Genomic DNA, 20,816 nt, shown 5'->3' with positions numbered 1-20,816 from the left:
CCCGGTGGGTGGGGCCAACCCGAGGAGCAGGGGCAGTCCAGGCAGTAGGGCTGGAAGTTGGCGGGCAGCATGGCGGGCGGTGCTGTGTGTGCCATGTGGGGGCGGCCCCAGGGCCTCGCAGTGGTGGTGCTGACCCATGGCTTGTTGCAGCCTGAGGAGGCAAGTCTCAGCCATCAACAGGTTGGCCAAGGAGAAGTTCTTCTTCTGGGACTATGGCAACGCCTTCCTCTTGGAGGCCCAGAGAGCAGGTAGGAGGGAGGAGGAGGGAGGGGCCACAGCCTCTTGGGCCCTGGGCCCAGCCTCTTGGGCCAGTGCCTCTGGCTCCCACCTCACTCGGAGGCTCAGCCATGGGTGGCCCAGCTAATCCCCACCAAGGCTTTGCTGTGCCTCTGCCAGGCCTTCTGGATGCTGGCCCTGCCAGGTGGCTCAGCCTCTCTGGGCCTCAGTTTCTCCACGTGCTTTAGGAACATAAAGTCCCATAAGGAGAGCAGGTACAAGACTCAGGCGCAAGCTCCAGTCCCAGAACTGCAGCTTTCCTTTACCGTGATGGAAACTTCCTTCCGTAAAATGGGCAATTCTTTCACGGGGCATGAGGTTGAAAAGCCACAGTGTCCACAGTGGGAAGTCACCCAACCCTGTCCACCTCCCTGCAGGTGGCAGGTTGTGGCGCGCTGGAGGCTGACGTGGCATCCATGGCAAGCACATGCATCCTGCGCTCGGCCACATAGATGGCGGCATGCCGGCCACGGCTGCCCCTGCTTTTCTCTTCTTTCACTTGAAAAAGACCTCACGGGTCCTTCCCCAGCCTCCCACTGGGCCCTGTGTTTAAGTTGCCATCTAGGGTGGCCGTGGGTGTCCTGCCTTGGGCGGTGACTGTCCAGGCTCTGCCCACAGGAGCAGATGTGGAGAAGAAAGGTGCTGGCAGGACAGAGTTCCGCTACCCTTCCTACGTGCAGCACATCATGGGGTGAGTGACGGGCAGCTGCCACATCTAGTGTGCCCAGTGCTGCCCCTGCCCCCTTCAGGGTCTGGGTCCTGGGTATTTAGGTTGGAGAAGCCTCAGCCTCTGACTGCCCCTGAGGTCATGCGCTGAGACCTCCACACCGCCCCAAAGTGGCCAGGCTCCGTTCGTGGGTTTTCCACCACAGACAGGCAGGTGAGGAGGAAATCCAGACGAGATACACCTCCTGCAGGGCCTCAGCGAGAACAGGGGGCTGCCGGCCCTAGAGGCCGAGGCCACTTCCTGGCAAACACCTGCCCCTGAATGGTGCATCTTCACAGGCCGTCATGGGTGTGTCTTCACAGGCCCTTGTGGGCAGCTGATGGCTGGATCATGAAGCCCAGCACCTGCTGTGGCCCTGGGGGTCGTGGGCCTCTCTGGCCATGGGGGGCAGGTCTGGGGAGGGCCAGCAGCCCAGGACAAGCAGGGCATGAGGGCAGGAGCCAGAGAGGAGCCTGGGCGAGGCTGAGAAACCTGGGCTTTCTGCTGTGGGTGGGAGGGGCCACATGACTTTTGGAAGATGTGCCAGTCCTCAGTGGGTGCCACGTGGGACCAGAGAGAGATGGAGGTGTGAAAGGCAAATGCCACTCACCGTCAGGCTCACTGTGGGGTGCAGAGGCGGGAGGGGCTGAGCACTGGCAGCCGGCACTCTCTGGAGAGGGAGGGCTGCCCAGGAGGAGGCGCCCCCTGGCCCAGCAAGTGCAGAAGCCCAGGGAGGGCCCAGGCCGCAGCATCCTTCCCCCAGGACAGCCCTGCCCTGAAGCCTGACTCCTGGGAAGATAAGCTCACCTAGGCCAAATTCCCCAAGACCACCGCCGCAGGGTGACTCTCCTCTCAATGTGACTGTCACTTTTAGGCGACAGATTTTCTTGTCATCTGTAACAGCAATTGGGGGCATTTCTGTTTGCCCAGGTCCCGGCTCCCTGTTCCTGTGGCTAGAGATGGTACAACCAGGAGGCAGGGATGGAGGGCTGGGGGCACCAGGACACAGAGAGGGGACAGGGAGGCCCCTGGAACTTTCTGTCCAATGGCAGCTTAGGGGGTTCCACACCCCAATTCTGGACGCTGAGCCCTCCTCCCTGGCGTGCTCACACCTGCACCCCTCCCCCGCCCAAGCCAGCGGGCCCAGGGTGAGGAGGCATCTGTGCTTGCAGGGACATATTCTCCCAGGGATTTGGACCTTTCCGCTGGGTCTGCACATCAGGGGACCCCCAGGACCTGGTGATCACCGACGAACTGGCCACATCTGTGCTGGAGGAAGCCATCGCTAATGGAGGTGATGCTGTTGGTGGGGGTGCCCATGGGTGGGTGGCCCCCAAAGCTCCTGCCTCCATAGCGACAAGCTTTCCATAGCAGGCCCACCCAGCTAATTCTGGGAGGGAACCTGGGTGCAGATGACTTTGTGAGTCTGGTGGGTGCTCAGGTGGCAACACAAAGGGACTCAAAGAAACTTAAGTGAGTTGCAAAGATTCTGGTCCCCAAGTGTCATTCTCAGTCATGGAGGCACAGTTCCCACCACCAAGCCTCTGCCCTCCAGAGCTGTCCTGGGCTCTGCCAGTGAGGACCTCTGACTGTGAGTGACAGAAAGCCCTTCAAAGTGGGTGAAACAGGATGGTCCAGGGCTAGGGTGGCCAGGCAGCAGTGGCAGGGGCCAGGGTTGCTGGGCAGCGCTCAGCACGCCACAGTCCCTCTCAGACCCAGCCTCCCCCTCTACGTGGCCAGGGCAGTGCTGACAGCAGTGCTTCTAGTTCCTTCTTGCTGCCTTCTGTGATGAAGCTGCCTCCACATGCTCCCGCCAGCCTTCCACGCCTGCCAGGTCCACAAGGGTCTCCTCTGCATCAGGGTCCCCCATGTTCATCCTGGGTTTTGCTGATGCTGAGTGTTGGTTCTGCCAGAGGGTTGTGTTTTTCCATGTCTACATGGCCCGCCTGGTTTTTAACCAACCTTTGTTCTTTTTGAGTGGGTCTGACATTGTTATTTCGTGGTTGTTTTATGACACTTCCTCTGTTGTTGCAGTTCTTACCCTGGTCTCTCTGCAGCTTTCCTGCAGGTTGGGTGGCTTTTCTGTGTGGGTCACCAGCCTCTGCTGTGTGCTTCACATCTCTAGGGCCCGCACCCACCCTGCTGCCTGCCAGGTTCGGTGAGCTGAGCAGGGGTCCAGGTTACACAGATGCAGGGCAGGAGAGCCAGGCAGAGGGGACATGTGGTCACCTGTGGAGGAGGAGGCGGGCAGGAGCCCAGACAGGAGGGCAGGGGAAGCAGGGGCCTTCTCCTGGGGGTCTGGTCAGATGTCTCCTGGGCTTCCCTGGTGTGAGAACAGCAGGCAGCCAGTGGGGAACGACCAGCCCTCCAGAAAGAAGCCCTGAGCTGCTGCACCCGCGAGGACCCTGGTGTAAAGACTCCAGGCCTGGCTGGTTTCCAGGCATGCTGACCTAGCTCCACGTGCCCGCAGTGCACACCCTGCGGCATCTCCACCAGGCAGATACTCGTCAACAGCTGTGAAGTCACTGGAGTGAGAGATTTCTATTACCTTCATTTTTAGTATAATTTGGTAAAAGTGTGAACTTATTTAAAAATGTAATGATATTTGTGTTAACCACTGGCTCACACAATTTCTGGAAAATTACCAATCTGCTTTCACGAGGTGGTCAGGCAGGCTCCCGTGCCCCCTCACACACACACATCCTCCGTGAGCTTGGCCAACTAGCTCCTACATAGACCAAGTTTATTTCCACCTCAGGGCCTTTGTGCTGGCTGTTCCCTCTGCCTGGAATGCTGTTCCCTCAGAGCTTCCTTGTCCGGTTCCTTCCCAGCCTTTAGACTCAGCTTGACGGCCACTTCCTCAGAGAGCTCTCACACCCACCACCCTGGGGGCCCCTCACCACGGTCCTGTGTTCCTCACAGCCCACAGTGGTCTTTGTTCCTGGTGCCTTGCTCAGTGCTGGTGTACAGTAGGCACTGAATAGCTATTTGTGGAGGGACCGAGTGCATCAGGCAGTGGGCTGCACGGCTGTGCATTAATTCATGGGACCATTGGCACTGCTGGCCCCCAAGTTCAGAAAGGCAGGGGTGGGGTGGGGTGGGCTCCCTCGCCTTGTGTCCTGGCTCAGTGGTGGGCTCAGGGCAGGGTCTATGTTGAGCTGAGCAGCCTGCCTGAGGGCGGGTCTGTGCCCCTGGAGGGTCTCTGATGCCTGGTCTCCTCTCCCTTGCAGTGAAGGCGTCTGTGAAGCTGCAATACATGGACAACATCCGCTGGATCCGGGAGGCCGCCAGGCACCAGCTGGTGAGGGCCCAGGCCTGGGGGAGGCTGGGGTGGCTGTGCTGTCAGGAGACTGCCAAAGGTGAGGTGCTGCCAATGGGCGCTCAGCCTGGTCCACGGCCTCCAGCTTGCCAAGCCCTGAGAGGGTGCACACACCAGATCCCGTGTGACTGTTTGTGCCAGCCCCATGGTGGCCACACTGGGAGGGGAAGCAGCCCAAGGGGCTGCTGGAGAAAGAAGCCCAGGGCCTTTAAAGGGTGGCTTGGGAGAGGACATGGAGAATTTGGAACCCTTGTGCACTGTTGGTGAGATGGTGCAGCCACATGGAAAACAAGAGGAAGCATCTGCAAAAAAAATCAAAAATAGAATTACCCTATGACCTAGCAATTCCACTTCTGGATGTGTAGCCCAAAGAATTGGAAGGAAGGACTCAGAGAGATACTTGCACGCCCATGTTCACAGCAGCACTATTCACAATGGCTAAGCTGTGGAAACCACCCAGGTGTTCACTGATGGATGAAGGGATAAACAAAGTGTGGGTAACCATGAGATGGAATATCTCACACAGAAGGGAGTGTTGACACATGCTACAACATTGATGAACCTGGAGGACACCATGCTAAGTGAAAAACCCAGTCACAAAAGGACAAACACCGCATGGTTCCCTGTCTATGAGGTCCCTAGAGCAGTCAAATTGATAGAGACAGAAAGCAGAATGGTGGATGCCAGGGGTTGGGGGATGAGGAATGGGGAGATGGATGGGGCAATGGTTTTACATTATGAATCAACTTAATGCCACTAAACGGTGTACTTAGAAATGGTTAAGATGGTACATTTTATGTAATGTATATTTTATAATTTAAAACCTAGAGGGGGAAGTGGCCTGGGGCTCTGGGGCAGTGACCAGAGTTGGGCAGGTCGTTCTTCATCCCGTTACTCAACAAATAGAGGCAGCCCGGCAGAGGAAGGAGTTTGGGCTCTAGAGCCAGGGTGCCTGGACCTGATCAGCCTCCCATATCCTCAGCTGTGTAACCTGGGGTGAGTGGCTCAGCCTCTCTGAGCACCACACCCTCATCTGCAAAGTGGAGACGGCAGTGGCAGTGTTTGGAGCAGGCCCCTGTGGCCCTGCTTGTACAAGTGGTGCATTGTGGGGCTGAGTTGACAGATGTGTCTTGCCCAGTTTCTGCTGGGTGTGTGTTCGGGGAAGCACCAGCAGGGAGGAGTGGGTGGAGCTGCCTCACACAGAGTGGCCAGGGAAGGGGTCCAACATGTGCGTCCAGGTCTACATGCAGAAAGGGTGGCAACCACGTGACAATTGGGCGAGGCAGAGGGACCAGCCCGTGCACAGGCCCCACGGTGGCAGCAGGCTGGGTGTACTGAGGACAAAATGGAAAAAAAATGTGGGCATTTTGTTCATACACCTTTGGCCATGGACCCTGTCTGAACTAGTGGGTCTTAGCCCAGGAGTCCCAGGGCCAGGAGGCGCCTGCCTCCGTCCTGGGCTGTCTCATCTGTGCGCAATGGTTTGCATTTGTATCCAGCCTCAGAGCCCCTATGCCAACAGCATCTCTGTGGCAGTGAGGAGTCAGAGATGCCAAGGCCAAGACTTGGAGGCTGAAGCTGCGGGGTCAATGCAGAGATGGGGTGGAGAAGAGGGGGATAGCCTGAGAGGATGCCAGCATGGCTGAGAAGGGGCCTCGGGCGGTGCCAGAGTTGAGGGTGTAAGGGGTGGAGCTGCAGTTGGAGCTGCCAGCAGGGTGCGTCTGCTTTGACTTAAAGCTCCCTAGCGATTGTGTGCCTCCTGATACTTACTGTTGTTTCTCTTCTGAACGGGGGCTGCAGAAGGTTGCCTTTAAAATTTTTTTGATTTCTTTTCTTTTAATGTACACTCTTGACAAAGTGGGCAATCCTATGTCAGTTCCTCGCCAATTTTTTTCTGGATCCAAAAAAATCTGAAAATCTCTGCAGTGCCGATTCACACGAGTAGCTTTTCCGAAAAGGATTTGAGGCAGCTGGTGTGAGTAAAATAAGGCTGTTCTCTAGGAACCCATGAGGGAGGAAGAAGCAGCTAGACTCACTCACTGTCCCGGCCAAAGCTGAGCTCGCAGCCAGGTGCACAGCTGCCTCTGTGGCCCGGACTTGCCGCCTTTTACCGGCTCTGCCACCTTTTAACTGGCTCCTGGTCGAGCTCACCAGCAGCTGGGGCAGACACCTGCATCTTCTTTGGAGAAACCAGGGTTTCTCAGCCTCAGCGTACTGACATTTGGGGCTGGATAAATTTTCTTTAATTATGGTAAATTATACATCAACATAAAATTTACCGTCTTAACCATCTTTGCCATTTTTGAGCGTGCAGTGCAGTGGCTTCAAGCATATTCACACTGCTGTGCAGCCATCACCACCATCCATCTCAGAGCTTTTTCATCTTCCCAAACCAAAACTCTGTCCCCATTAAACGCTAACTCCCCATTCTGCTCCCACAGACCCTGGCACTCAACAACCTCATATAAGCGAGATCAGAAGTGTTTGTCCTTTTGTCCATTCATGTTATGGTATGGGTCGGAATTTCTTTCCTTTTAAAGCTGAATCACATTCCACTGTACGGACAGACCACGTTTGGTTCATCCGTGCACCGCACTGGACACCCAGGTCGCCTCCATCTCTCGACTATTGTCATGCTGCTGTGAACATGTGTGTGCACGTATCTCTTGGAGTCATTTGGGGCTTCTTCTTCATCATGGGGGCCATTGTACAGTGTTTAGCAGCATCCGTACCCATGCCAGCAGCACCCAAAAATGTCTTCAGTCATTGCCAAATGTCATCTGGCTTGAGGACCGCAGAGTTACACAGCAACTCATTTCATGCGCTGAAGTTTTGTCTCCCGGGGACAACCACCCGTTACTGCCAGGAGAGGCAATCACTGGGTGGCTGAGCTCCTGGGTGCGGCAGACAGACAGCCAACCTGTGGACAGGTGGCTCCACCTCTCAGGGCCGTGTCCTCACCTGGAAAATGGGGCTTATGATGAGGATGACAGTATATTCCCATAAGACTCACAGCCGAGAGGCTGTGTAGCATACTGAGAGTGGAGCAGGCCAGATGCAAACTTGCCCTGGGTGGTGTTGATGTCATCACTGTGGGATGGAGCAGGAGCAGTGCTTGCAATAGGTAACCTCCCTGGAGCACAGACAGCTCAGGGGCTCCAAGGCCCCTCTGGGGATAATCTGGGATTGGGGGAAGGTGTCTGGGGGCCCAGACTGCGGTGGACATGTGGGGCTGGTGTGGCTGTCTAGTGGGCTGAATGTGGGGGCTCACCTCAGGTCACAGATTTGAGAGCTACCATGCACCTTGGGGGTCCTCCTGCACCTTGTTAGAGAGGCACTCAGGCTGCCAAGGGCCATGTCCCACGGTGGAAGTGCCACCCACGTCTCCCTGCACCATCAGGTCCTGGTATTGCTGCCTGTGTCAGCTGAGACGCCTGTCGCCCTTCCCTTCTCAGGTGGTGGGCTCCCAGGCAAGGATCCTGTACTCAGACCAGAAGGGCCGTGTGGCCATCGCTGTAGCCATTAACCAGGCCATCGCCTGCAGGAGGATCAAGGTGAGGTGTCCTGTGCTCCAGGGGAAGCATCCCTCAACCTCTTCCCACTGCCTTTCCTGCCCTGGGCCTTCCCGCCTGTGCCTCGGCTGCACCCCACAGCCTTCTGGGTGGGATGACACTCCTGTTGGGCCTCAGCAGCCCAGTGCTCAGGAGCAGTGGACCAGCCCCTCCCGGGAGCTCAGCCCTCCCACAGCTGAGGCCCAAACTTCTGCCTCTTTAGGGAGATCAGGTTTTGCTGAAGGCTTTGGTCCCTGGGACCAGCTGGGTAGAAGGGCTCTATTGGGGAGGCAAGGGTGAGGCGGCCGTGAGGGGGTGGTGGGAAGCAGGGCCTGGAGGAGCAGGAGCAGTGCTCGAAATAGGTAACCTCCCTGGAGTATAGGTGGCTCAGGGGCTCCAAGGCCCCTCTGGGGATAATCTGGGATTGGGGGAGGTATCTGGGGACCCTGCTCTGTGTGGGTCAGGCCCCATCATTGTTCCCTCTGTGTGACCTTGGGCAAGTCCAGGGCCCTCTCTGAGCCTTGGTTTCCCTCTTCTGTGAAAAGAGAATAAAAAGCGTGTGTGTGAGGACTGAGTGAGTCAGCCTCCACAAAGTAACTTTACACATCTTTATGGAACTCCCTTTTCTCAAGCAATGGCAAACTTCCCTAGCTTTTGCTCACTTTGCTTCCAATCAGCCAGGCCTGCCTCCAGGACGGAACCCTGGGCGTGCTTGCTCCGAGGGACTCTGGCTCCTCCTGCCACAGAGTTCTTGTGGGCGTCTCTCTTTTCAGAAGTGCCAGGAATGTTACTGGTCAGATGTAAGATAGACATTGGGACAGAGGTGTGAAGGCCACCCTGGCATGATTCTGGGGGTGGCACCGGCAGCAAAGGCAGCAGCCAGCCCTGTGGGGCACAGCCAAACACACCCACCCAGTGCTTCCTGGAAGCCCAGGTGTTCCCGGGGACTGGAAGTTCTAGGCGCACTGGCCCCGGGCTGCGGTCAGCTGGCTGGCAGAAACGGGTCAGTAAGCATGCGTTCATTCACCGGACAGTGCTAGGCTGAGCGCAGCTGCTGTGCAGCATGTCTTAACCCCCAGGGACATAGCAGAGAACAAGACAGACCTGTGTAGTGTGGTGAAGGGTGATTGACGCAAAGCTGAAGGTACACACTGAGACAGGGTTTCAGAGGGTGAGGAGCGGCATGCAGGATATGAACATGGCGAAGAGGGGTCGTCAGGACAGCCTCTCTGAGTTGCTGACATTGAGCTGAGACCTGAATGGCCAGAAAGTGTCAGGATATCTGGGGGAAGGTGGTTTCATTGCACAGGTGAAGACGTGGGAACAGGCCTGGCCTGTCGAAGGAGGGAAAGGTGGGCCTCTTCATTCAGGAGCACAGGGCATCCCAGGCTTTTGGCAGGATGTATCCTTTGGCACAGGGGGCCTGTGAAATTTCGGGATCCCCTGGGGAGATTGAGAAGTTCACGCCCATCAACCAGCCCTATCTGCTTTATGGGACACTTGGAAGAAGTTGCCAGGGCCTGGTGATGGGAATAGGACTACTTAGCTGGAACAGCTGGGCTGCTCCCCAGGTACACTGCGAACCAGGTACTGACCTGCCTGCTCCCTCTCCTGACTGAACGGTGCAGAGCCAGGCTGACACGCTCCCTGTGCTGAGTATCAGATGGCTCCCCCTACCCCTTCTCTTTAGCCAGGGCTCCTCCTAGTTCCTTCACTCTGTTTCTTAAATTGCCAGTTAGAACTCATTTTCTTTTCTCTCTCTCTCTTTTTTTTTTTTTTTTTTTTCGGGAGAAAGTCTCACTCCATAGCCCAGGCGGGGTCTTAACTCACTGCAACCTCCACCCCCAAATTAAAGTGATTCTCTTGCCTCAGCCCCCTGAGTAGCTGTGATTACAGGCGTGCGCCACAACACCCAGCTAATTTATGCATTTTTAGTGGAGACGGGGTTTTGCCATGTTGGCCAGGCTGGTCTCGAACTCCTGACCTCAAGTGATCTCCCGCCTTGGACTCCCAAAGTGTTAGGATTACACGAATGAGCCACCATGCCTGGCCAGGACTCCTTTTCATAGCGGGCCTGCCTGTGCACAGCATAGGGGAGCCAGCTGACCTGCCCTTAGCCACAGCCCTACCTGACCTCCAGGGCTGCACGACAACCATCTCGCCGGGGCTAAGCAGCAGCCAGCTGCCTCTCCTGGGTATCTGCGCAGCCAGAGATTCCTGGGGAACAGGGAGTGCTGTCGATGAGCGTATTAAAAAATCAAACTCAGTGTGAGTGCTTTCTCTGTGCGAAAAGTCTTTGTCCTCACAGAGACTGGTAGCACAAAAAGGCTCTTAGCAATTACCTCGTCCAGGAAACCAAGAGCTATTCCCAGAGGGAAGTGACCTGCCCAAGGTCTCTTGGTAGGTGCTGCCAAATACTCCCCCAGTGATGTCCCCCAACACCTCCAGGTCATCAGCCAGCCATGTCTCTATTGCACAGGTCAAGGGCCAGGCTGCCTGAGGCTTGAGCCCAGACTAAGCAGACACTAGGACTTAACAATTTTTCTGCTTTACAATGGTGCGAAGCGACACTTGTTTAGTACTGTCCTCGACGTACAATGGGGTTGTGTCCAAATGAGCCCATCGTAAGTTAAAAATACTCTAAGTCATTTTTTACTTAGGGTACAATGGGCTTATTAAGATGTAGCCCTGTCGTAAGATGAGGAGCACCAGCACATAACAAGTAGCCAGTTAAATCCCAGCTCACGACTCACTCGCTCTGTGATGTAGGGGAAATTTCCTCTCCTCTCTGTGCCTCCACTTTCTCATCTATGCAGTGGGCATGATAACAGTTGTGCCTATCTGAACAGAGTGGCTGTGAGTGCTCGGTGAGCTCACACATGTATTACACACGAGTGCTGCCGGACACACGTGAATCTATTCCAAGCTACAGATGACATCAGAAATAGTTGTGAAAAGGGTCTATTTTCCAGGGGGAGAAATCCAGCGGGTTCTAGTGTGGCCTGCCCCTTGTCCTCAGCCTTTACCAGGCAGCCATGTTGGACATTGTTGGCTGACAGCTTCTGTCCTTTCACGCACAGGCGCCGGTGGTACTGAGCCGAGACCACCATGACGTGAGTGGCACTGACAGCCCCTTTAGGGAGACCTCCAACATTTACGATGGTTCTGCCTTCTGTGCAGGTGAGGAAGACGAAAATGTCTTAAACTTTCATTTTAGATTTGGATTTTATTAAAAATTGATGCATTCAGTCAGTCACAATGTTTCAAAAGATGTTCTGGCATCTGAGAGGCTCAGCATAGAGTGACCAACCCAGGACTGAGGGGGCCTGGGATGTGGGACTTCCAGTTGTAAAACTGGCGAGTGCCAGGCACACCGGGCCAGCGGGCTGCCCTGGACATGGGTGACCTTCAGGCTGTGGGCAGCCAGCTGTTTCTTTACCTTTCCAGATCCTAGAGCTGCATTTCTTGCGTTTTTTGGCTCCTGATCTCTTCCCCATCTTCACAGCCCAGCACCAAGAGGAGGGGCATATTTTTAGAGCTCTCCCTGATCTTCTCTGTGGCACCCATTGGGGTTTTGAGGGGAAGAGCCTGCAAGACTGTGCAAACCCCTTTATCTCTGTCCACCCAGGGGCTCACGGTCTCAGGCTGGCCCACGCCTGTCCCTTAGCAATGTGTTGAACACTTATAAGGTGACCGACTTGGCCTCTATTTCTCTCTGCAGATGCTCTCACTCCCCAGGTTTCAGGTTGGATGGTTGTCCTGGGACCTCAGTTCCCTAATGGGGTCAAGGGAAGCCATTCATTTGCAGTTTGCTCCTCTGCCCCCGTTTTTAAGAGTAGGAGTGACTCTCTTTGGCCCTCTGCTTATCTGAACTAACACTGGTTCCACATCCCTTTTAATTCTTTTGTTCTCTCTGCTTCTGGAGTGCTTTACCTGGTGCTCAGTGCTGGAGAGCTCCACCATGGGACAACTAGGCATGTGTCAATTTCTCCTGCTCCAGCTCTGGCTCTGCCAGCACACATGACTGCTGCTGTGAGAGGCGCCGTCCCTAGGGCCTAGCTGCCGCCCCATCCTTCCAGCCAAGTAGTGCTGGCTTAGCCAGCGGGGCCTGCCGATGCCCCCACCCGAGGCTGGCCTGACTAAGCCCGGCGCCTACTCAGTGCAGGGGGTGATGAGCAGAGGCATCTCTATTTCCACAGACATGGCTGTGCAGAACTTCGTGGGAGATGCCTGTCGCGGAGCCACCTGGGTTGCCCTTCACAACGGAGGGGGCGTGGGCTGGTAAGAAGGTTTCAGAGGACAGGGTATGGGCTCATGTGGAAGTTTTGGGGGTTCCTCTGGGGCAGGGCCAGGCTGAGGTGCCTGAAGTCCTGGGCCCTACCTCCCTGGTCACCTCCCCTGCCAGCACCTTGTGGAAAATGTGTTCCTTGTATGAGCGGAGACAGATGACAGAACTTCAGGAGAGGACTTGCATTAGCCACCCCACCTCTCTGGATCTCCCCTGCTGCGTGGGTCTCGGAGGCCTCTTACAGAGGCTCTGCAAGAATGGCAGCCGCCCTCCTCATGTCAGTTTCCAGCGTGTCAGTTTCCATGTGTTCCCATGGAATTCCTGGTGCTTTCATGGCCAGGGTCTTCTGTTTCCTGCTCTGACCACCTCACCTGAGAGTGCAAGACCCAGCTGAGGCTCCCAGGGTAGCTGGGCTGGGGGCAGGAGACCTGAGGTCTCAGCTCCCCTCTCCCCTCGGCTCCCAGCTCTGCCCCTGCCCGGCTGGCCTCTATTAGAAAAGGTGCCCAAGTCTGGACTCCTAGTTGAAGCTGGATTCTAGGCTGCGGGGAGCAGCAAGGGGTGCTGCAGCTTCGGAGGGAGGACAACGCCCCCTGCCCGGCTCCATTGGCCATCTCCAGACTGGCCTCTGAGCCTATTTTGGTCGGGTCTAGTGGTCCCCTACCCTCCAGAGCCAAGTCCTGGCGGAGCATTCCAACAGGCTGGCTTGGCCTCGTGTCCTTGGAGGCTGCAGTTCCGTGCTGTGGCACTCAGGTGGCTGTAATTGGAGGAAAATGTGACTAAGGCCATGTCCTTTCCGACACACGGGCTGTAGAAAGCTCCGAGCAGAAAAGGGCTGCCTGGCCATTGGGTAGCTGGCATTTCTGTGCAGGATTTCCTGAGTCATTTCTGGAGGGGAAGAGAGTGGCTCTGAAGGAGGCTGAGCAGTTTGCCCAGGGCCACGGAGCTGGCAATGGAGCCGGGGTCTGACCCCAGGTTCCCCAGGATCCATTATTATTGCTGACAGACAGCCAAAGGCAGGAAGGGACAGGGCTGGGCAGGCTGAGGAAGAGGGCATACCCTGAGGGCCTTAGGGCAGGGACAGCAGGGCCAGAATTCAGGCAGACACAGTGCACAACTGACCCTGCCCTCAGAGCTCCCCAAGACAGGTAATGCTCCCTGCAAATTCCTAAGTTGCTCCCCCAAGGTTTGCCCCAGACTCTATGGACAGGGACACAGACTGACCAGATACTGGGACCTTTTACCCTGCTGCCCTTAAGGGGTCTTTTGGGAAAGTGCCACAAATTCATTCTGGGACCCATCACACTTACACATGTACATAATCTAACTCGTCGGAAAAAATTGTCTATCCTCCAACCATGGCTACTCCAAAGGGACGCCACTCCCAACTCAGTCCCCACTGTGGCTACTTGAAAGGGATGCCACTCCCGATTCCATCCCCACTGTGGCTACTCCAAGGGGACGCCCCACCCCCTGCAACTCTGCAGTTTCTCCTTCCTGAGCATTGATCCCTGTTTCTAGGCTGTGCACTCACCCTCACATTCCTGGACTGACCTTCCCGTGTTTCCGCTTGTCTGTTGGCTCCACTCCAGGACAACCAGTGACAGCTGTGTGTTGTTTCTAGCCTCCTCTGTGCCACTGTCTCCTGCAGCCCTCTTCCTGATTGCCCGTTTGCCATCTGTCTTTGTGCCATCTGCCCAGCGCTCAAGTTTAGATAGGGCACTGCTCGGCTGGCTGCAGCCCTGCATGCTCAGGTGGATGTTTGGACCACAGGCTGCAGGACAGGGCCATCTGGCTGGGCCACAGAGTACAAGAGATCAAGACAAGAGCCCGGCTGTTGTTCTTGGGTTGGTTGGACCTCAAAAAAGACTTTTCTGATCTCCTTTCCCTATTGGGAGGACCCAGTGAGAGGGGTGAGGCCTCCCCATTGGTGCTGCAGCCTCACATGTGAGAGGGTCAGTTCCAGTGGCCACCGAGGGCCCGCTCAGGCAGCCTCTAGGCAGCAGGTGGGTGGGCAGCTGGGAGCCCACCTCAGGTGAGCAGGCTTCCAGCCGGTGTTTCCGACTTTACCCCTGCTCTTGCCCTCCTTCGGAGCCCCTTGGTGCTGACCACCAACTCCTGGGGTTCCCTGGGTCCTGGGGCGCCAATGGGTTCTGCCGGTCCCTCCCATGGCCATACTGAGCTGGAGCTTTCTGATGCCTGCCTCCAGCTTTCAGAATCCCTTCACCCGTTCTCTTGGCCCTTTCTCCTCATCCTTGTGGGTTAAATAATTCCTCTGCAGTTTTGTTGGTGAGATGCGGGAGGGGCAAGGGTAGATGGCTATGTTCTATCCACCATTTATTCTGTATCTGGATACTGCCACTTTTTCACACTAAACAATGTCTTACAGTGCATCTGAAACTTGAATGTGCACAGAAATCCTCTGGGGATATTATTAAAATGCAGATTATTATAAAAATGCAGGTCTGAGTCAGGCCTGGTGGTGCATGCCTATAGTCCCAGCTACTTAGAAGGCTGAGGCAGGAGGATTGCTTGAGCCCAGGAGGTTTGAGTAAAGCCTGGGAAACATAGTGAGACACCCTCTCTACAAAAAAAAAAAAAAAAAAAAAAAAAAAAAAGGGAAAAAGGAAAGAAAGAAAAGCAGGTCTGGGGTGGGATGGAGATTCAGCATTTCCAGCAAACTCCTGGTGACGCTGATCCTCTGCCCCAAGGACCTCTCTGAGTAGCCAGAGCTTCCAGGGCCCTGTCTGTGCACACAGCCCTCCCCCACCCTCCCACATGCCTTCTGCGATGCCCCAATGGACAGCCCTGGAGTGCCATAGTTGACAGCAGTTGTCAGGCCATCTGCCTGCACAGGGTAGCCTTGCTGTGCCTTTGTTTCTCAATGAGAAAATAAGCATAATAATAGTAACTGCCTTGTAGGCTAGGGGTGAAGAGGAAATGAGCTGATAATAGCTAACACTTGTAGAGTGTAACATGTGCAAGGCCTTCTAAACTATCCATATATGTTAACTCATCGAATCATGCACTTTAATACATCTGGCATTTATGTTTTTCTACTTTCATGTTTTTCCCAAAGGTATAGTTAGTTGTTCCAACACCATTTGTGAGTTACCCCAAATTCGCTATTAATAGCAATGTGTTAGCATTCCCATTTTCCTGGGATCTGCAAGTTCAGGGCTCCTCTGTGGTCAGTTTGCTAAGGTCACCTGTAGCTGAGTGGCCTTGGTCTCTGACCCTCTGGGATGCAGGCTTCTAAAACAAAATCTGTAGTTCTAATCTCTAAGAGGCCTCTCCAGCTGCGGGACACTGGGAGTGCTCAGGCCTGGGCATGTCTGTTGCTGCTCTGACAGATGAATGGCAATGACCTTAGATCGACTCAGAGCACCCTCCCACCTGGAGGCTGCTGGGAGGTGTGAGGGCAACCCACTGCAGGGCATGGATTGCCCAGGTGCAGGAATGCAAGTGCAGCATGGTAGACAGCAGGGCTGGCTCACTCGTAGGAGGGGTGCAGCTTCTGGGACCAGGAATGGGCAGTGCAGGTGGCTGCAAGGGGCACAGGGCACCTCTCACCGGCTTCCTGGTGAGAACTGGTTGAGATTGTGGTCAGTAGGATTCAGGCTGAGCAGAGAAGCAGGGAAAGCCAGATGGGCCTGAAGGATGTGAGACAAGGGAAACCAGATGCACATTTTGGGTGCTGGAAGAAAAAGGAACAGATATACTGCAAGTGAGGACTAAGTGGCAGGAGGGACACGTTTGCAACAACACAATGACAGGCGTTTACCAAATCAAGGGTGCTTCTTGTGTGTGACTGAAAGCTGAGAAGACTGAGCAGGAGCCAAGGCTGGATCCTTCAAGGGCAGCAGCTCGTAGGTGGATGGCTGAGGATGAGGAGGGCCATCCCAGGCTGATGGGGAACAGCTGCAGTGCACATGTACGGAAACAGCGGCAAAGCTTCAACACACTTCTCATCTATTAGGAAACTCATCTGTTCAACTCATCTATTAGCAAACAAATGAAAACAAGAACATATCAAAAACTGTTAGAGGGAGAGAAATGCATTAATTAGAAAATCAGAAATATTGAAAATAAAGGAACTTAGCCTTCAGATCAGGTAATCAGAAGGACCCCACCATACACTTGAGGCAAGCAGAAAGAAGATAAAGATCATAAGGATAAAATCAGGCAGGGCACAGAGGCCCACGCCTCTAATCCCAGCATTTTGAGAGGTTGAGGCAAGAGGATTGCTTCAGGCCAGGATTTCATGGTCATCCTGAGCAGCATAGCGAAATTCCATCTCTAAAAAAAAATAGTTTTTAAAACTAAAACCAGAAAGAGTGACGACTGAACTGAGTAACACAAGACACACCAAGGGGAGTGTGCTTCATAGGGCAGCACCCTGAGAATGCAGGGAGCGGGCAGCTATAGCCCACCGGGGGTGCCCAGGAGGTTTCCCTCAAGGGGTGACCTCCAATGGGTGCTGGAAGTGGGCGTGAGGCCGACGGGCCCAGCACAGGGGGCACAAGTGGACAGAGAGGCGGCAGGTGGCCACGCTGCTCTCAGCTCTGCTTGCCTACATGACTCCTGCATCCACCAGGCTGCAGAGGCCGGCAGTGTGGCGGCCCCAACCCTGATGCCGTCTCAAGCCAATGCTTCCAAAACATGGGCTTCTGCCTGCTCTGTGCGGGGTTGGGCCCAAGGACTGAACTGGAAACTCCTCTGCCTCCTACAGGGGTGAGGTGATCAACGGGGGATTCGGCCTGGTGCTGGACGGTACCCCAGAGGCCGAGCAGAGAGCCAGGCTGATGCTCAGCTGGGACGTCTCTAATGGTGTAAGTCAGCCCAGTCCTCGCCACCTCCTGAAGGCAGGGCCTTCAGCTGGGTGACCCCCATCCACGTTTGCTGTTATACATCATCTCCTGGGTGGGGGGACAGGGGCCGGATTCCTCTCATGACCACAGCACAGCAGCCAGGAAGGGGGAATCAGCTCAAATGGAGGTCAGGTGAGGTGATGATGGGGAGACAGGTGGGACCCAGAGAATGAGGGGAGGCTTGGAGCCAAGGCGGGAGTTCAGATAGTTTGGGTGACTAAGAGTCCCTGGGCTGGGCCCAGAGTGTGAGCATGAGGACAAAGAGGGCGCTGGCAGGAGACTCGCCCCGACTCACCGGGAGCTGCAGGGCTTCTGGCAGGGCTGGGGCTGGAGGTCTTCACCCCAGAGCAGGAGGTTTTGTTCTAGGAGACGCCCCGGCTGTGGCATGGAAAAGTAGGTTGGGGACAGGTGTGGGGACTGTGTGGACAGTGGGGGCAGGGGTGGCAAGAATGGCAGTGGGGAATGGGGCAGGAGGTATGGCATCGTCCAGGGGAGACCAGGTGGAGGGAAGAAAGCAGACTGCAGGGAGATTGTGAAGGTAAAGCTCAGGTCAAGGTGGATTCTAGAAGGGAGGGAGGTGCTGCGGAGGACTCTGGAGGTGAGGCCATTCTCGGAGCCGGTGGAGCGGGACTGGGTGTGATAACGGCCAGTTTCAGATCCCAGAGGAGGGCCAGAGACAGGGAGCCTAAGCTGGGGGTGGAGATGGGGCAGACACAAAAGGGCAGCTGGCCCCATGGACAGCCTCAGAGGTCCCGAAGCAGAGAGGCCCCAAGTGTGGGAGCCAGGACACACATGGGAAGCCCAGGCGTGTTGACATGGACTGCTCTCCCCCTTCTTGCTCCAGGTGGCCCGGCGTTGCTGGTCAGGGAACCAGAAGGCCTATGAGATCATCTGCCAGACCATGCAGGAGAACAGCAGCTTGGTGGTGACACTGCCCCATGAGGTGGAGGATGAGCGGGTGCTCCAGCAGGCCCTGCAGCTCTGAGGGAGCCACGAGTCGCGGCCCCTGCCTCTCTTTCTTGCTGGCAATCCTCACCTGCCCAACCATGGCACACACCCTTCCTGCACACCCGCACCACCTGCACTTCTCGCACATCCTCACGTGGCCTTTATGGTGCCCTGCGCAGGGTGCCACCACAGCCGCATTTTACAGACAGCCCGCTGAGGCCCAGAGACGTGCAGCCCTCTGTCCACGACCATGCCACTTGCCTGGGAGCCCTGAAGGCTGTCAAAGTCCATTTAGGGCCGAGTCCCAAGCCTGCCTAGGGGCCCTGCGGTGAACACTGGCCAAGCTATCTCCGGCTGGGATGATCACACCCTCTGCTTCCTGGCCACCTGCCAGCCTCCATGCAACTCTGTCTGTCTGCTGCCCATCTGCTGTCTGTGCAAACACTTTCTGGACCCTTGGCACACTGGGCTGCTGGCCTGGAGGAGTTCAGGAAGGAGGATAGACGGGGAAATAAAGGGTTTAACAGAGCTGTGTGCTGCACTGTGGGCTGATGGACAGGCAGGCCAGGTCTGCCCTAAGGATAAATGATCACTTACTGGGGAAGAAATGAGAAAGCAGGGGCACCCCCTGAGGCCGGCACAGCCTGAGGGATACAGCGAAGGAGACTTCAGGAAGAGTGTTGGCCCCTGAGGCTGGAGTCTGGCACCCCTCCCCCAATCCCATAGCCCAGCAATGGATGGGTCCAGAGCCTTGTGGGAGGTCACTGGGATGGGGGAGGTGGCCTCTGTCAAGGCCATGGCTCATGAATCTCATTCTCTTAGCTGGGCGTGCAGCGGACGAACAGATAACTCATCCTAAACAGAGAAATGAGAAAGAGCCTGTGGGGTGGGCCTCTGAGGGCCACAGAAAACCAGACACCCCACATGTCTGTGGACTGGAGAGGGGCAGGCCAGCCGGGTTCTTGGTCCCCACCCTCCCTGCACTCCGCGTCTCCTCCCCAGTAGCCATTCTCCCCTTTCCCTTGTGAAGAAAAGCCTCGTTTTGTGTGGGCAGCAATATAGGGTAAGAAAACCGCCTGATTCTCCAGCTTTCCTTGCTGTTAGGAGGGACTGTTGGCCTAGTCCTGGCCCACGAGATGACGGTGGGGTCTGTGGGGCCGGCCTTCTTGAGAGCCGTCGTTTTTCTAATCAAATGGACAGATCCAGTGGGGTTGCTTTTTGCCTTCACCCCTTCTTCCTGCCAGAACCAAGATGTGGGGCCTGGAAACACAGCAACCAGGTTGGTCAGCTAGGGCGGCTGCCACATAACATCTGGCACTGGGGCCCAAACAACAGAAATGAAACACATTTGCAGGCTGGAAGCCCAAGATCAGGTGCCAGCTGGAGTGATTGCTGTGAGGCCAGCTTCTCGCTGCATCCTTCCATGGCAGAGACAGGGAGGAGAGAGTGTTACAGAGAGAGGCAGAGACAGAAAGACAGAGACAGAGTCACTGAGAGAGACAGAGAGAAAGGGACAGAGAAACAGAGAGATACAGAGAGGAAGAGACAGAGAAAGAGAGAAAGACAGAGATAGAGAGAGATGGGACAGACTGTGTAGGGATGCATCATCTGTCCCCACATCTCCATGGAAGACCCTGCTGCATGGATCTGTGCGCACATCTTAAGAGCAGGCCGCAGGGCCCCGGCATCACCCTTTCCCCATCCAGCACCTTCCCTCTTGAAGGACAGGCAGGGCTCTGGTGGCTTCCAGCCACACCCCAGGCCCCCTCTGGGCTCCATACCAAGCCATGCCAGGGAGCAAGCTACTTCCCTGGGCCCCTGCATGCCAACCTGCTGTCGGCTGCTACAGCGGGAAGTGACAGCTGACTCCCACGGGGCTCACAGCGGAATTGGGGTAGCTGGCCACAGCTGCAGTCGCCATGGATGGAACAGTGTGGCTTCTGATGTGCCTAGTACCATCTTCTTTTTCAGAAGACAAGGATGTATAGTCCAGTTAGAAATGTTTTCATCAAAATGATTAAAAGAGAAACCAACTGGCCATGATGAGTATAGGGTTCAGTTGCCTTAACAGTTGGTGGTGAGAAAGGCTCAGGCCCTGTAGTGCAGCATTAGGGTCCTCTCCCTGGGCAGCCCCTGCTCCCTGCAAACCCAGGGTCCCTGGGAACTGTATGCTTTCCTTGCTGGCAAGCCCAGGTCAGGGAGGGAGGGCCCGGCTGAGTGGTGCACTCTCCCGTTCCAGTTTTCCCAGAGTAGACAACCACACAGGGGCCTGTGGGCCGGACTTGACCTGCAGTTATGTTTTATTTTTATATTTTTTAGAAACTGGGTCTTGCTCTGTCACCCAGGCTGGAGTGCAGTGGTGCAATCATGGCTCACTGTAGCCTTGAACTCCTGGGCTGAAGCGATCCTCCTGCCTCAGCCTCCCAAGTAGCTGGAACCACAGGAGCACAGCACCACACTCAGACTGCAGTTGTGTTTTGTTTGGTCTGTCCTGTTTTTAAAAAACTTGACTTTGTCACCAATGTTTACAAATTGGGAGAAATCCAGAGCTTATTTTTTGAAAATCAAGATATAAGGTGACACCATGCTCTCACTACCTCTGTGGCAGCGATCTGCTGGGGACCCCTCTGGGCTGGCCTAGCTCTCTACACTTGGCCACAGTCCCTTCCAATCCCTACAGACCCCACGGTGAGGCAGAGTGTGCATGCTGTTTGTCCCTTGGCATGAGCTTCTATGTTTCCTGTGCCCATCTGTCTCCCACATTTGTGTGACTTCTATGACCTCTGCTGGGATTTGAACTTGTGACCTTTGACAAAGAGATGATCTTTTGCTCCCCATGAACCCCATCCCCACTCCCATC

General features: G+C 55.6%; 1 protein-coding gene across 1 annotated transcript in view; it reads left to right on the top strand.

Annotated features, from left to right (window-relative positions):
• UROC1 (urocanate hydratase 1) overlaps nt 1-19,162 on the top strand; it is a 35,499-nt gene extending 16,337 nt beyond the window's left edge. Inside the window, 9 exon segments of the mRNA XM_009200159.4 lie at nt 151-248; nt 895-967; nt 2,155-2,276; nt 4,213-4,283; nt 7,757-7,855; nt 10,933-11,032; nt 12,052-12,133; nt 16,870-16,969; nt 17,853-19,162. Of these exon segments, the coding sequence (XP_009198423.2) occupies nt 151-248; nt 895-967; nt 2,155-2,276; nt 4,213-4,283; nt 7,757-7,855; nt 10,933-11,032; nt 12,052-12,133; nt 16,870-16,969; nt 17,853-17,993 (886 nt within the window). The 3' untranslated portion in view covers nt 17,994-19,162.
• The last annotated feature ends 1,654 nt before the right edge of the window (nt 19,163-20,816 follow it).

This window comes from Papio anubis, chromosome 2, assembly GCF_008728515.1.
Source record: "Papio anubis isolate 15944 chromosome 2, Panubis1.0, whole genome shotgun sequence".
Taxonomy (NCBI): domain Eukaryota; kingdom Metazoa; phylum Chordata; class Mammalia; order Primates; family Cercopithecidae; genus Papio; species Papio anubis.
This window is presented reverse-complemented; position numbering and strand designations above follow the sequence as displayed.